The sequence below is a fragment of the Copadichromis virginalis genome, linkage group LG10 (assembly GCF_057382275.1).
Source record: "Copadichromis virginalis isolate Kocher_CV1m ecotype Utaka linkage group LG10, C_Virginalis_male_GT1.1, whole genome shotgun sequence".
NCBI lineage: Eukaryota > Metazoa > Chordata > Actinopteri > Cichliformes > Cichlidae > Copadichromis > Copadichromis virginalis.
In genome coordinates, this window is record NC_140627.1 from 28,065,572 (window position 1) to 28,083,184 (window position 17,613).

General features: G+C 40.8%; 1 protein-coding gene across 1 annotated transcript; it reads left to right on the top strand.

Moving 5' to 3' along the window:
* Positions 1 to 13,519: 13,519 nt before the first annotated feature.
* On the top strand, positions 13,520 to 17,589 carry LOC146700717 (lathosterol oxidase-like). The gene is made up of 5 exons (XM_085470941.1): positions 13,520 to 13,766; positions 15,230 to 15,447; positions 15,961 to 16,093; positions 16,171 to 16,271; positions 16,383 to 17,589. The coding sequence occupies exons 2-5, from the start codon at positions 15,238 to 15,240 to the stop codon at positions 16,845 to 16,847; spliced, it is 909 nt and encodes a 302-aa protein (XP_085327067.1). The 5' UTR covers positions 13,520 to 13,766; positions 15,230 to 15,237; the 3' UTR covers positions 16,848 to 17,589.
* Positions 17,590 to 17,613: the final 24 nt, after the last annotated feature.

Below are 17,613 nucleotides of genomic sequence, written 5' to 3' on the forward strand. Positions count from 1 at the left end.
ACCACACACACGGAGCCCACTGGCAGATGATCCAGCCGTGCCTGTGACAGTGATTCAGATAACAATTTCACGTTCATTAAATGTGTTTCTTGAAATCGCCCTCTTTTTTTGGCATCCTCCCACTCAAGACTCCGGTAAGGTTGAGAAAATGACAGGAAATACAAATGAGATGCCACCAAGTTGTTACAGTTGAAAAAGAGTTCATTTAGAGAAAATTTGTATCACTTTCTCTTATCACGAGTAATTAAGGAGATATTGACTACAGCATTACCATGTAATTTTAAGTCTATTTGCACTCTCTTAGATTAAGCCACTGTTAAAGTATTGAGTTATATCAGGATCTATCAAAAGGTATTTGCAAATGGCATATTTACTTATATAAGATAAGCAGAGACGCTCAGCTTTCTTTCTATTGCCCAGATTTTTCCTTTACTTCCTCTCTGATAATTACTATGAGAAGGGTGTGATTTGGAGAGATATAACCAGTATGTAATCTGTAGAAATAATTGATGCCGTCTTTAACTTTTGATGAGGGTTGTGTCCCAAAACTGTGCTTCAATTAAAATATCTCTATCAAAAAGTTGGGAAACAAATTTTTTAGAGGATGAAGTTAAACACTACAAACAAATAACAAAAAGCTTGAATAATTAAATGTATTATATTATGATATTTATGGTAATTGAGCCTGTGTGTGTGTGTGTGTGTCATATATAGTGTGTATTAAACAGGCTTGTTGGTAAATAGACTATCCACAAGGAGGAAATTTACATTTAAGGTTTGTTGAAAAGTAAAGCAAAGTTGGATCAGCTTTTAACTGAGCAGGGTCGAAGTGCATTTAAAAACAAAAAACTTCTCAGAAAGCTGTATTTAACACAAGAATCCTCCTCGGAATGCAACTCTAGACAGGAACTGAAAGTAAAGTATTTGCCGCACTTGCCTAGGTATCTTGTGTATGCATCACAGAGGTTATTAGCCCAAAGTCTGGGGTTGTTGCCTTTGAATCATTAAGGAAAGGGTGAGTGTTTGAAGCTCCTTGATATAATGATCCTTGGCAACTCTGAGAGTTCAAAGTAAATTGGCAAGGGTAAAAGAGGCTTTTCTGGCACTGAACAAAATAGAGAAATCAGCCAGCTATGTTTAATAGAATTTTCATCAGTGCTCAACCAGTCTCTCAAATGGGTTATCTAAGATAATGGCTGCATGGGTTCATTACCTCCTTGTCAAATTAAATTTCTTTTTCTCCTCCAGGCAGATTGGATAGTGATTACAGATCTAACCAAAATACGGCTCTAACTTTCACGCTGTAAAGCTGGGAAAGGGCCGCCATGACAGCAAAATTAGTCTGTTTCATCCCAACCCTTTGTTGTAAACTGACCAGACCGCATCACAGAAAGAATTGGTTTCTGATGCTGCACCACTGTGGATTGTCTTTGTTTGCCTTCTTTCTTTCCTTCTTTCTGACTCTTGTACCTCTTGATTGAAATGTCTTTTGTGAAAATGAGATAATGCATGCCACAACAAGCAGTATTTACTTCAACAAAACAATCAAAGGAATCATCTCACTTGGTTTTAATCATTGTTCTTGTCGTGATTTGATCAAGTAAATGAAAGTAAATGGCGTGATTTTATATTCTGCTAAAAATACCAACCGTTCCTTATCAGAGTCCAGGTGGCAGGGCCAGCAGTCTGAGCAAAGATGCCCAGATGTACTTTTCCCCAGCCGACTCACCCAGCTCTTCTGGGGACACGGAGGCATTTCCAAGCCAGGTGAGATACATAATTTCCAGTGTGTCATTGCACTGCCTTGGGGCCTCATCCCAGCGGGACGTCCAAAACACTTCGCAGGTGTCCTGGTCAAATGTCCGAACCACCTTGAGGAGTAGCAGCTCTATTCTGAGACCCTCTCAAATGACCGAGCTCCTCACCTTATCTCTGAGGCTGAGCCCAGACACCCTTCAGAGGAAAAACTTGCAAACCAAAGACGGAAAACATACGCCTTCAAAGTAAAAGTTTTGCCTTTTGAAATATGTTGGCAATACAACACATTTCAAAAGGCACAACTTTGTGAGTTGTACCAACTTAAAGTTGTGCCTTTTGAACCTTCAAAGTAAACTTTACTTTGAATGCATCTGGTTCCGATTTGCGTTGCACTTTTCATCTGGCGAATAGTTTGCAGCCAGGTCAGCAGCTGCCGTGCAAATGGCAACAACTTGTGACAACCAAAGCAATCTCAAGAGGTCTTAGGTACAGCGCCATGTACCTTTATGATCAGTTTCATGCTAGCAATGCAAGCGCCAGAAATCAGCAGGAATTCTTTTTTTTTTTTTTTGATCGCTAGGCCTGCTAAGTTTGCTAGCTTAGTAAACAATAGATTTCTCAGTTAGTGAACTTTCCCACACATCAAACTTGTCTAAAACTGTTTCTTTTAAAAAGGACTAAAGGAACAAACATGACAGATACAGTAGAGAGTCCTTGCTAAGGTCCCACCTGACAAGCAGCTAGCAGCAGCTAAGCCATAGAGACCAAAACTTTTACTATTAGGCTGTAAACATGTTTACTTCTGCTATAAAGTTGGCCAATTTCAAGTTAAAGGAAACTGAAGAATTCTCAAAGAGCTGATTGGAGAGCAGTAAATAGTGTTCAACTAGCAAAGTCAATTTTAAATATAATTCACTAAATCAAACATTTGCTTTAAATGACTAGGAAGATTCATTACATCACAAACATTTGTTTAACTGCATAAATGTGAAGGATTTTTTTTGTTTACCTATTTCCTGTTTAGCTTTTGAGGACATACAGTCTATGGTAGAGATATGTGAGCAAAAATAACTGGAATATAAATGTTCTCTCAGGTGCTTTTAATTTCCATTTCAGTTAGTATTTGTTGGCAGCACCTATTTCAAATAAATGAAAAGTCCAAGGCTTCCTTTCCCATCTAAAGGAATGGTAACACTTTTCATTTAATTTGCTCGTCCGAATTGGAGTGAAAACAAATACCAACGTGTTTGGTTGTGAACTGGCCTTCACTGTTAGAAGAGTACAGAGGAGAGCGAGCAAAGCAACTTAAAAGCTTGAGAGAACCCCCTTCAAAAAGCACCTTCCTTTACCCCTCCGTGAGGAAGAATTACATCAGACTGTACCTCTCAGGATGTGCAGGATCTACAAATAGATAGCTTCAAAGAGATGAAAGCGCTACCTGTGTGATGAGTGAACTTAAATCATCAAAGTGGAATGGGTGGAGCATGCTGTGTCTTGAAAGGTAATTTGCATTTAAATATGTTTTAAGGCGTTTAATTCAGTGGTCTGTGAATATTTTCAGGCAACCGTTCTCATCACTGGAAAAACTCAATCACTGAAGAGTTCACTAATGATAATAATCTACAGCATGCTGAAAAATGCTTAGAAAGGCTTATAGCGCTTTCGCACAGGCTCATTGTATTCATGGTGTTGAATATATGAAAATGTGCAGATTTAACAAGTAAATTTTTCACTTTCATTTATACAGTAATTACAGATGCTTATGAATATGACATGTTCTTTCCTTTGTTCTTATTTTTATTTTAAGGCTCTGAAATGTAAGAAACCTCAATCAGTTTACCGTTTCTGAAAAGGGAACAAGGCAAAGTTCACTTTTGATTGCCAGTCACCTAGCAACAGTGATCTCACAACTTAAACCAACTGAATAGAAAGCGTATCATGCTCTTGACCTCTCATGTTGAAAACACAACCTCACAAGTTTCACCTGAAAGCAGCCTTCGTCATCTATGGACCAGGGTTCATGAAGTGATATTAGTGGGGGGAAAAAAAGCTTGAATACACTGATTTATTGCTATTTAAAAGTGGGTTTCAATTTAGTAGGATATCTTGTGTTTTTCTTTACAGTGGTGCTGTTTTAGTACCTTTAAGAGTTCATTACCTTCTTAAAAAGAAAAAACACGTGGTTGCGCAAAGAGATTGTAGATGAAAACCCCTCATGCTACTAAATAAAAAAATAAAACATTTTAAAAGGCTAAAGTGTGTAGAATGATGTCAATAATCTCATAGCCCGAGGAAAGAAACCTCTCTGAAATCTGGTGATGCAGCAGCACAACCTACTGCATCCGCTTGCCAGATGGCAGGAGGGTGAACATGCTGTGGCCCGGATGGGTATTGTCTTTTAGTGTCCTTTGGGCTCTCTGCAGACGCCTCTCCTTGGTGTCGGTGATATTCTGTGCACTGTTAATCACCTGCTGCAGAGCTTTGCACCATGCACATCCCATCCCAGTTTATAATGTTTCGAGTTAGGATGCTCAATAACTTCACACTGAAGTTTAGCCTTCTTTAGTGCAGAACAGGGCTTGAAAGAATATCTCTGACCTTAGACTTTAAATGTTTTGGCTGGAAAAAATCTTTGTTTTAATTGGATGAATGAGAGGAAAGATAGATTTTTTTCCGCGTATACAGCAGGCATCTTCACTTGATCACTCCCATTACCTGAACCATCTTTAAAGATTAAAGATCTCATGAGATTAGAGTGCTTTAACAAGGCATTGATCAGCATATCTCTAGCATACATAACATCGGCTAGTACATCTGTGTGCCCTGTGCATGTTAACTAAGGTGTCTCTTGCTCTTTAAACCAACACAAAAGGTGCTGTTAACTCTCTGAGCCCCAAACACAACCCCTATGTTTTGGAAGCAAAAAGGACCAATAGTTTTTGATGCATGTTAGTTACAAGGATTAGTCTTTTTTCTTTTTTTAAAGAATACATTTCAGATCTTTCTAAATGAGAAAGACTGGCTCCTCAATTGCTTAATCTCCTCTATTAGTAACAAATCACAGCAAAGTAAGAAGTCCTGGGTTTTTTCACCGAGTGTTTTTGAGTTGTGGACTTGGTATTGTTCCTGAGCTTTCTTTTATGACTTCTACAGATCAGGTTTGGTGTTTTTATGGTAATCTTGCATTCTGTGATTTATCTTTTGTCTCGTTACCCTGATTCAGTTTAGGCGTGTCACATTCCCCATTAACTACCAGTGTCTGTGTCATGCTGTACCGCTGGTCCATTTGTGCCCTGAAATCATTCTAAACATGACACAGAAACTTGGATTGACAACCTTACCTTTATCCCTTTAAATTTTTAAGGTTTCAGAATATGAAGCCGTGTGTTTGTCATGTAAATAAGAGTTTTTGTTTAAACGTATGCGTGAGCACTGTGACACAGTAGTGATGTGTGCAGTAGGAGTGACAGATGGGTTCAAGGTGGAGGTGGGATCACACCAAGGGTTGACTCTAAGAACCTTTCTGTCGGCAATGCTGATCAGCAGGCTGACAGATACGATCAGGCAAGAGCCTGCATGAGCTATATGTTTGCAGGTGATATTGGGATCTGTAGTGAAAGTGGAGCTCCTGGAGAGGTGGAGAAAAGAGGAATGAAAAGTCAGCAGGAGCAAGACAGAAAACATCTGTGTGAATGAGAGAGAGGAAAGTGAAATGATGGGGATGCAGGAAGCTGGGGTATGAAGTTGGTTAAGTTTAAGTCCTTCAGCTTAACCGTCCAAAGAACGAGGGTGCAGGTGAGAAGTAAAAAAGCGCAGACAGCATAGGATCAGTGAAACCATCGTATTGTTACACATATATAAGTTAGGTCCTGTGATGAAGTCTGTTTAAAATCTTAATGATGATGGGTGTTAGAGTGAGCGAACCCTGGATAATCCTCCTTTTTGTTTGGAAAGATGACCAAAATTTACTAAAGTAACTTCATGTTATTTGACATGAAACTCATGACTAAACCAGTAAAGCATAATTACTGAGGTCAGAGAGCAAAACAAATTATAAAACCAGACGTCTTTTGGCAACCACAGGAGTCACCTCCTGCAGGCCACCCCGCTTTGGCTTCAGTTTTCAGACCCAGAGACTATGGCCATCTTTTATACAGTGTATGTAAAGAACAGAGTGAAAAAAAGGTTTAGAAAATGGTAGTGAGAGCAGGCAAAGTACATGGGTAACAGTGCTGATGAAAAGGGAGGAGGTGGAACCAGTGGCTGCTGTGTTAAAGATAATAAATTTGCACTGAGAGTGACAAAGACTGACAGGATTAGGAATTAGTACATCAGAGAGAAAGCTCAGAGATGGACAATATGCCCCAAACCTAGCTTCAGGTGAAACATTACCTTAAAAGGGACAGCAAACCTCCCTAGACATCTGATCTCTGAGTAGTATAATTCATTTTGATGTTATTAGGTTACTAAGTTGATACTTTGTTAAATCAGTAGACATTTTTTTGTAACTTAATAAATAGGATGTTACAAGTTCACAGAAAGCCTTATTTATTGTAGAACATAGCTTGTGTACTGCTAAGTTAAAACGGGAGAAGTGTATCATTTATCAAACCTTTTTAACAAGACTGTTTTAGGGATTTATAATCAAGTATATGTGTTGTTCTTATTAGGATTTCGCCTACTTCAGTATCAGTTTAAATGTATTAGTAAGACATACACGCAGCAAGGGGCAAAGTAACTGAACTGGGCATGTGCAGAGAAAAAAACGCCAGGTGTACTGGGAAAAGGATGGTGAGGCTTAAAGCTCCCTCGCAAGAGGAAAGAAAAGAAATAAAAGGGAAGCAAAGAAGAAGGTTATGGATGTGGTGAAAGAATCTTATGTGACAGAAGAAGATGGAGAGGAAAGGAAGAGATGGAAACAGATGATCTCATGTGGTGAACCCCCCCCCCCACAGGAACAAGTCTACAGAAGAAGATTTGGACATCATTTAACACAGTTTAACTGGAACATTTATCACCAGCTCATTTGCAAAGTGCTTTTAATTATGGGCCATCTCACACAGCATACAAAGTCCTTGGTCTCTGCAAAATCCTATGTTGTAAATATGTGCAGTAAAATTGTACCAATCCACGGAAATGTGTTTCCTGGCCAGAGAACGAGCAGTCAAATGTCCCGCAAGCCAAAGAGTTTGACACTTCCCTCTAAAGCTGGCAGACCAAACCGGGGCTAAAGCACCACTGAGTACTTAATTGGGATTCAACAGGTGAACAGAGGACGCTCTAGCGTAGAGGCGATGACAACAAGCATAATTTTTATGTTACAGCACTTTGTTTGGTAGTAAATACAGTTAGCCGCTGCGAGAGTTTCACACTCTTTAGTGCAGGCCTGCCCAAGCATTGTTTATTAGGTTAATAGCTCAGCAGCCACCCATCTGTAACTGATTTATCACAACATGATTATTTCTATGGCTTTTGCAGTCTTTCAGATAGCTTTTTGAACAGGAATGTATTACGCTGTACATTACAGCTGAGCTGACAAGGGCAGTTTGGGACTCTCTTCAAAAAGGTTCCAATGCAAAACGAGTCAGAGTTGGTCAATAACAATAATGGCTCAGAATAGCTGGTTCAGCTGAAGATTCAGTTTGTGGACACTTTCTGAATTGAAATGCCAGGAACACTTTAACGGGATGTGAGTAGTTACAATATATCAAGACTCTTTCCTCCAGGCTTGTTGTTGTATTTCTGTTGAACCAGCTCCAGATTTTTATTTGGGAGCCAGACACCCTCTCTACTTTTAAAACCAGGCTCAAAACTTTCCTTTTTGATAAAGCATGTAGTTAGAGCTGGATCAGGTGACCCCGAACCCTCCCTTAGTTACGCTGCAGGAGCTTCCCATGATGCACTGAGTGTTTGTTCTTCACTCACTAGTGTCTACACACCACTCTGCATTTAATCATTAGTTATTATTCATCTATGGCTCTCTTTCACAGTGTGTCTTTTGTCCTGGCTTCTTCACATCACTCCCAACTGCTCACAAAGATGGCCCCTCCCCTCCCTGAGCCTGGTTCTGTCGGAGGTTTCTTCCTGTTAAAATGGAGTTTCTCCTTCCCACTGTCGCCAAGTCCTTGGTCATTTGATTGTTGTGGTTTTATATTGTGGGGTCTTTATCTTAGACAGTTGTGATTTGGCGCTGTATAAATAAAATTGAGCTGAATTATTTCTGTCCTCCAGTCATTTAAAAAAATATTTTAAGCCAAAGTTGCAATGTGCATCATTATGAATGGTAATGATGAAAAATGCTTTTGTCATCCATTCAAAAAGTAGAGGAAAATGATGTTTGCAGTATTCATACAGCCTAATCCGTGTGTCATAGTTAATTCTCATTTCATTAAATTTTATGAGACTGTGTTATTTATGAGCAGATGCAGCCACAGTCCCAAAACTGCCTAAACAGCAGCAGCTGTGGCCTGCAGTAACCAAATCCAAAAGAGGAGGTGAAGTGGTCCTCGTGACCGTTTGGATGGTTTACGCTCAGGACGGTCTGATCCAACAAACCTCTCGACGAATATGACCAAGATGTGGATTCATTTGGTCAATAAAGACACGTCATTCACAAGTGTTCGGTGGCGTGTTCTTCTGTGAATGATCTGGTGTGCGCTTTAACCTGAAACTCGCAGGCTGACATGTTGCTAAGTGGCTCTCGTGTGTCAGTATGAAATATATCCAGTTTATTCGGGCTCAGGTGCACTCGGGTTTATATATGCAGCTTCGCCAGTGTGACGCTGGGAGCTGCTGAAAAGTGTTAAATTAATCTTTCTGAGTAAAAAAAGAAAAAAGTTTGTGATTACTGATAACGATAATGACAATTGCTCACTGCAGACATGAATTGTAACCAGTGAAGTGGCAAGACAATCAAATATATTATGACTTGAAACATTAATCTGTGACTGTGTTGCAGCAAGTTTCTCCAGTTTTTGATTACATTTCTCAAAGTGACACATCCACTGTTTTTGCCTACTGAGGAGATGATGAACAGCAGGTTATCTGGAGCTCAGCGTGATGGTTGCCTCTCTGCAGATATCCTGATTGGTGCGTGTTTTTCTGCACACAGAGGGAGATGACTTCACAGCCTGCTAGACAACTCTTGGTGTATTTAAAACAGCAACTTCCCTCTAAAGTAGAGTGAGTTCCCCTCAAATCGACTCAGTCTCTTAATTCATACACGCAACATATTATTATTGATGTATTCGGTTCAAGCAGGCACTGGTTGTATCTGTCAAAACATATAAAAATAATAATAATAATAATAATAAAAGAGGGATGTTGGAGTCAGACGTTGGGGAGTCTGCTGAGAAAACAGGCTATGGCCTACTATGACAGCAGACCCAATGAAAGAGGTTACACACAACAAAGTCCAACGTCAACACTGACCAAGAACCAACTGGCATATCAGTGCTTTAAAATCAGTAACACAAAGGGAACAATTCTGAGAGGTGTGGACACAATGAGCTGACCCTGGCAGAGGAGAGCAGTGTTAAAGACCTAGATGATGCTCAGACACCTGCAATGTCTGATACATCCCTCCAGCTGAGGATGAAAACTGCTGTGGCCGTGGCTTCTGTGTAAACTGTCACTTTGTTGCACTGTCCACTGTGATATACTGAACTACTTTGTTGCTGTCTCTCCTACATTTACTGAGACATTTTTAATTCTGCTTTATCGTCTTTGATGAATTTTTATATATATCGCTACTCCACAACTGTGTTGCATTTAAGCTATTTGTCGTGACACACAATAAGACTGACCTATGAATCATTCAAGCATAAAAAAAGGACGTAACTCAAGGGATGAATCGGCATCGTGTCCACAGATAACAGAAAACTTAGCAAAGAACCAGCTTTGATTTTAGTCTCTTCAGGCATTTTGTTACTAGCAGCCTGTTACAAAAACACAATGTGTTCCCATTTCTTTTGTTGAAAGTGCAACAATGCCAATAATCACACTTTGACAGGCATAAAAATTGTGTTTTGCACCCACAAGGTGATTCCCAAAGAGCTATTAATCGAAAACCTGGAATATCTCGGCATGCTTGGTAGGGTGTCGTAAAGTATTTCAGAAAACTGGACGAAACAAAGTTGAGTACGAAAGAAGGAGCAACAGACCAAAAAATTAAAACTTCATCTACAAAACTTGAACAGTATCTGAAAGTCACGTCCTTAAGAAACAGGAGAAAATCCAGCAAAGACTCAACACGAGATCTCAGAGGTGTATCTGGTCCTTCCATTGATCCATCTACTGTTCGCATCCACCACTCTACTCCTCATTGAAATGGTGGATGTTGAGAAACCATTCATAAGAAATGGAAACAGGGAAAAGGGTGAGGTATGCCAAATTACACAAGAACTGGACTGAAGCTCAGTGACTCATCACTGCAAGCAGTAAAACATGGTGTTATTTGTGTTTATATTACACAAATAAATTCTTAATATTGTATATAAATTTGAATATCATGTTATATAACATGCAGTAATATAACCATAAAGATGTATGATAAACATAATGAAAACTAAATGGAAAATGGCAGTGTGCTCTGTTAAGGTGTATGTCATGAAAGCAAAACAGCTGAATTTGAACAAAATCACAACTAAAGAAGAGACACGTAACTCCGAAATTAGATATCTTGATTAAAAAAAGTGACCCACTGGATATAATATAATATAATATAATATAATATAATATAATATAATATAATATAATATAATATAATATAATATAATATAAAAGCTTTTATGAAGGGTTATGCTATAACCATTTTACTGCTTTTTCCTATAATAATCCTGTACTTTCACATTGAAGGTAATAGTGTGTCCAGTAATAAATCCATGTGTTACACTAAAATACACTAACGTCCAGTGGTGCTACCATAAAATCTCTGTATATTCCCATAGTGCCTGCAGTCATGAGTAATATATCAGTAACGGCTGAGGCTGCTCTCACTTGTACATTAGAGCACTGCTGACATCTTGTGGTTAGACAGGCGTCAGGGTTTTGTTTGTTTGTTTCTGTCACAATAAAAAGGAATTTGTCACCACTGACATTAACATCAAACTGCATCATTTTGTATACTTTTTTTCCATTTCAAGTTAAATTTGAAGGCACAATACTCATCTGGAAGGAGAAAGCGTGGCTTACATCCAGTAAGCTATTGTTAACTCATTTTGACTTTATCACATATTTATGTTATTCCTTAATGTTTATGAATATGTGCTGTAGGAATTCCCCACCTTTGGGACAAATAAAAGTTGCTATATTTTATCTACTGTCACAGTCAGACAAGAGAGGTATAAAGCTGGGAAAGTTATTTTAAAGACAGTGCAGCCTAAGGTATTTCTACTGTCCCAGCAAGCCAAATGTAATTATTTCATATTGGAATATAATTTTGCTTTTCAATTGCATTAAAATACTTATCTGTCTGGGTTTAATTTTAATCAAATCAAATCACTTTTATTGTCACATCACATGTGCAGGTACATTGGTACAGCACATGTGAGTGAAATTCTTGTGTGCGAGCTTCACAAGCAACAGAGTTGTGCAAAATACAACAATGTAAACAAGCAAAATACAAGAATGGCTACATCTGAAACTAATAAATATATGTACAATATATAATAGTATATGCATTTCTGGATGTGTATACTAAATATTTTTCTACGTGTGTGTGTGTGTGTGTGTGTGTGTGTGTGTGTGTGTGTGTGTGTGTGTGTGTGTGTGTGTGTATACACATATTTTACAAATTAAATAGAGTAAACAATAAATAAAAAATATATAAAAAAAATTAAATATACAGAGTTGAATATGTGCAAAACAGTGGCATTACTGTACAGTATGGAGTGCATAATGTTAAAGTTCCAGTAGTGAAGCTGAGGTGTCTATGAAGTGTTCAGCAGTCTGATGGCCTGATGGAAGAAGCTGTCTCTCAGTCTGCTGGTACGGGACCGGATGCTGCAGAACCTCCTTCCTGATGGAAGTAGTCTGAACAGTTTATGGCTGGGGTGACTGGAGTCCTTGATGATCCTCCCCGCTTTCCTCAGGAACCGCTTCCTGTAGATGTCTTGGAGGGAGGGAAGCTCACCTCCAATTATCCGTTCAGAGCACCGCACTACTCTCTGGAGAGCTTTGCAGTTGTAGGCGGTGCTGTTGCCATACCAGGTGGTGATGCATCCAGTGAGGATACTCTCAATGGCACAGTGGTAGAAGGTCCTGAGGATGCGGGGGCTCATGCCGAATCTTTTCAGTCTCCTGAGAAAGAAGAGGCGCTGCTGCGCCTTCTTCACTGTTTTGTTTGTGTGTACTGACCACGTAAGATCCTCAGCCAGATGTACACCAAGAAACCGGAAGCTGCTCACTCTCTCCACAGCAGCGCTGCTGATGGTGATGGGGGTGTGTACTTCTCTGCACCTCCGAAAGTCCACTATCAACTCCTTTGTCTTTGCGACGTTGAGGGTGAGATGGTTGTCTTGACACCAGTGGGTCAGGGCGCTGACCTCCTCCCTGTAAGCCGTCTCATCACCGTTGGTGATAAGACCCACCACTGTAGTGTCGTCTGCAAACTTCACAATGATGTTGGAGCTGTTAGTGGCCGTGCAGTCGTAGGTGTAGAGTGAGTACAGGAGAGGGCTCAGTACACACCCCTGTGGAGCACCAGTGTTCAGTGTGACGGGGGATGAGGTGATGCTGCCCAGTCTGACCACCTGGCGTCTGTCAGACAGGAAGCTAAGGATCCAGCTGCAGAGGGAGCTGCTCAGTCCTAGATCCTGCAGTTTCCTGTCCAGCTTCGAGGGAACGATGGTATTGAATGCTGAGCTGTAATCTACAAACAGCATTCTCACATACGTGTCTCTCTTCTCCAGGTGTGACAGGGCAGTGTGTAGTGTCAGGGCTATGGCATCATCAGTGGACCTGTTGTGGCGGTATGCGAACTGTAGAGGGTCCAGTGAGTCGGGTAGTGCAGAGCAGATGAAGTCCCTGACCAGCTTCTCGAAGCATTTGCTTACGATGGGGGTCAGGGCTACAGGTCGCCAGTCGTTCAATGAGGAGATGGTGGAGGATTTGGGTACAGGGACGATGGTGGCCATTTTGAAGCAGGCTGGGACTACAGACAGAGAGAGGGAAAGGTTGAAGATGTGCGTGAACACTCCAGCCAGCTGAGCCGCGCATGACCTGAGGACGCGGCCGGGAATCCCGTCCGGACCAGTAGCTTTGCGTGCGTTCACCTTCCTGAAGCACCTCCGCACATCCTCCTCAGACACAGTGTGCGCACTGACGTCATCCGCGGTGCGCACACTGTCCGGTCTCATGGTGTTCGCTGTGTCGAATCTAGCGTAGAATACGTTTAGATCCTCACACAGAGGATGCTTTAGTTAACGTGTCGTCTCCAATTATGTTGTGCATGTCACAGTTTAACAGTTTCTCAGTGCTGTATCTGGGTTTTGTCTTAAAGCAAACTAGTGTAGTCATGGAAAGACTACTAAAAGTCATTTTTTAAAGTGCAGTGCAGATGCTGGAGGATGCCGAATTGCAGCAATGGCTCCCATATTTATGTAATCCTTCCATTTAATACAAGGGAAGTGAAAAACACTGAATGAGTTTCAGTACCTAAAGTTTGTAAATTAATTTTGCTACTATTGTTCTGTAGTTCTGAAGTTATAATGGAGCGCATTCGGGGAGTTTTGTCGTTCAGGTAAAACTTCCTTTAAGGTGTTTCATCTTCTGTCCTGATGATCCAGCTGTTGCAGGACATTTAGCACAGATTCAGTAACGCCATGATCAGATCCTTCGACTAGCCAATAGGAAAACACAACAACCCTGCCGTGATGAGAAACTCGTCGCTCATTGGTGAATCTTCGTGTGACGTTTTGGGAAACTAGCTGTTAATTGGTCGTCTGCCCGACTTTAGTTGAGTGAGCCTCCCTCCATCGTTGTTCCGGGATACCTGCAACCAAGAAAAGGTACAGTGCTATTTACATGGCTGTAACTTTATATTAATAGTGTGACACTCCAGGTTAGTTGTATTTAAACCCGATTAAGCCTTTTTGGAGTCCCTTTAGTGAAGCCAAATTCTGCAAAAAATGGGGTTTCTACGCATAACGAGTAGTTATTGTCATGTTTTTGCGTTCATGTATGTGCTTTGCAAAACTTTTCAGTGTACATCCATCCAGCCTTCATTTTTCATGTTTCAAATACCCATTTTTAATTTTCTTAGAGGAAAGTGAGCGATGTGGAGCTGTGACGAAATACTTTACGCGTTTCGGTTGAAACGGAAACGGTAATGTTAAAGACGGACAATGCAGATGCTTATTCGGTTTTTGTGATTTTTACAAACTCCGGGCTCTTTCACTTACCGTTATGTGTATGTGACAGTTAGGCTATGTTATCTGATCTAACCGGTTCAGGAAAGTGATCAAAGAAAGGCGGCCGACGGCACGCTTGGTGTCGGTAAATGCCACCGTCAGGTGTTTCTTTTGGTGGAATTCCAACTATGAGTCTGATTTACACGCCTGATGGGCACCTGCCGTTAAGTCTGTGGGAGAAATGCAAACTGCAAAGAAGGTGGTAAAAGTACCACTTTCAGATGGGGGGGAAATTAAAGCCTTATTTATGAATTTAAGAGTTTAAGCGTTTTTCAACAAATGTGACTTTATACATGCACTTTTTAAAAAATCCACTAAAATAAAGTTTAAGTTGGATAATGACACAAAGGAAGTGCCAGGAGGCCTTCCAAGATGACTGCATCTTGGCTACATCTGTCTGATATTTATTGGAAAACTAGTTATGAAATTCCCGAGCTGCCAGACTAACTAGTGCTGTGGTTGCTCTAACAGTTCCAAAAAAGCATGTAACCCAACTACGAGGAAGACAACAGTAACTCAGCAGTCTGTGACTTTAAGCCCATTTGTTTGCCTACATTGCCAGTTAAGACTGAACCTAGAGGAGTAGCAGGTTTGGTGTTAAATTTGAATATGTTCAGTTGGCAGCCAAGGGTGGCCTATCAGCATTAAGCAGGAGGTGTTGATGGAAAACCACCAACTCACTACCTGGCAGCAACAGCACGCCACTGTATGAATCACCATATGTTACTGAACCAGGAGTGGCATACAGTCTGTGACTTTTCCATCTCTGCATCACTCTAAGATGGCAACGGCTGTAAAATTTAGAAGCTATGAAAATGAGCAGTGGAGGTGGAGGTTCGGGCACTCGGCTAGGAACTTTCTGTGCACCCTCCATTGGATATTTTATGGGCAACTGGGAAGAAGGATTTGTGAAATGCCTCAATATGACCTGACACCAGATAAGCAAAAGATAATGGATGGCGAGAAAATTAAAGGTGAATAAGGGAGACTAAACCTCTCAACACTCTCAAAAGGAAATGCTCTGATATAAATATTGACTTTCTTTTGTTGTATTTTTACAGATTCAGCCATGGATCTTGTGCTGAATGTCGCTGACTACTACTTCTTCACGCCGTACGTGTACCCAGCGTCGTGGCCTGAAGACGGAGCCCTGCGGCAGATTATCAGCCTGCTGGTGGTGACGAACCTCGGAGCTGCAGTCCTGTACCTGGGCCTGGGAGCCATCAGCTACTACTTCATCTTCGACCACAATCTGATGAAACACCCACACTTCTTGGAGGTATAAAGCCCATATCTTGTTTTTATGACTGAGTGTTGGCAGAGCTAAAGCCTGCAATCAATTGACCTTTGTATCTGCAAAAGGGTGTACAGATTTATAGGAACACTTGCAAATTACTGTCGTGTGCACACTATGGCTTCAAAACCAAGAATTAATAGTGTTTTTATTGCGAAACTAACTGTATTTTATAGTTGTTTATGTTACTGGTTTCACCTCCTGTAGTGTTGTTAATGCTTTTCCTGCCTAACGGACATGTAGTGTCTACATGTAGTGATTTAATTGGGCCATTTAACTGGGGTGAGGGTCTCTTCATGAAAGCCTTTGTGTGTCTTTTAAGGCTGGGTGAGATTAATTTTTGTTTTTTTAGCCCCCAAACTACTTTGTTTGAAATGCGCTTTGATAATTTTGTCCATCAAAGTTAATAACAGGAATTCCCCACATTGGTTTCATTTTTTTTTCATTCTTATTTATTTTATTACATATTAAAAAAATGTTACTTATTGTTATTTGTAGAATCAAGTATGGCGAGAAATCAAATATGCGATGACCTCTCTGCCCGTGATCAGCATTCCCACTGTGGCTTTGTTTTTCACTGAAGTCAGAGGCTACAGCAAACTCTACGATCATGTTGCCGATTCGCCCCTCGGTAAGCTGAAGAAGCAGCAGAAAATGTTTCAAATTCTCCTAAAGTTTTTGTCGGTGACATGACCTCTGTGCTTTCAGGTTGGCCCGGCCTTTTCCTGAGTATGATTTCATTCCTGTTCTTTACTGACATGTGCATCTACTGGATTCACCGCTTCTTACACCATAAGCTTATTTACAAGGTGAGGACACTTGTGTTTTTTCGTACTGGCAATATACAACTGCTGAATAGTGGAAATGTCTTTATCGTGCGTTAAACTTTATTGACCTCACTGCTCTCTTGTCCCCAACAGCTGTTTCACAAACCACACCACATCTGGAAGATCCCCACTCCCTTTGCCAGTCATGCTTTTCATCCAGTGGACGGCTTCCTGCAAGGAATGCCCTACCACATCTACCCGTTCCTCTTCCCCCTCCACAAGGTGCTCTACTTGGCTCTTTACGTTTTCGTTAACATCTGGACCATCTCCATCCACGACGGCGACTATCGTGTACCCGGAGCTCTGACGAGCGTCATCAACGGCTCAGCTCACCACACTGACCACCACCTCTTCTTCGACTACAACTACGGTCAATATTTCACTCTGTGGGACCGCCTGGGAGGCTCCTATAGGCACCCGTCAGCTCTGATGGGGAAAGGTCCCCATGATCTGATCAGGAAACTTCAAGCAGAGGGAAAGTTGGGAAATGACGAAGCGAAGCCTAACGGGCAAGTGAATGGACGGGCTCAGAGGGGAGTTACCTGTAAGGAGGAGTAACAGTACGCGGGTTATGAATAATTTCAGAAAGTGATCTCTATTTTTTTGTAAAGACAATTTGCTAAAGCCCAGCGTATTGGAGAGTAATTGGAGTTCATGTATGTGCCAAATAAGCCTTTGTAAGAATTGAGTTCTTGTGGAGCAATGAGTGAATGTGAAACGGCTGCCCCTGGTTGGACTGCACACACATACCAATCACAAACTATCGACTAACATCCGGAGATGGGGTGTTGTTTTGTAGTGTAACAGATTTTTGCGAACCGCGCAGCAAAGAGACTTGAGGATCACCAGAAAGCTGGAGCTGCTGGAGCTACTGGAGCTTCTTCAGTCACAAACCAGACCTGAGGCTGATTTCACAGGGCTCTACTAAAGCCAGAGGTTTTTATTTGACAGGTTATAAATCAGAGTAACCCAAAAGTTGAAACACTGGCTAATCAGCCATGCCTACTTTGCACTTCCAGCTTTTATTATTATTTTTTTTTTTTAAGAGTCATAAGAAACGTAAGAGAAGAGCAGCAGAGGCCTCATTAACTTTAATTTTTCAAAAGTCGTGTCTTCTGTTACAATTTAATTAAAATATTGAGAAGATGGCAATTATAAGTAACCGTTAGAAATTACGTTGCCAACAGAAGTGTCAAAGAAATTCTGAAACATTTAAAAAATCTTAGAAAATGTGTTTTATAGATATATACTGGGCAGTTTCCTCTCGGTAGGGAATAAAGTTTGTGGGATAAATATGGGTGCCACATGTGGTTCATTTATTCTT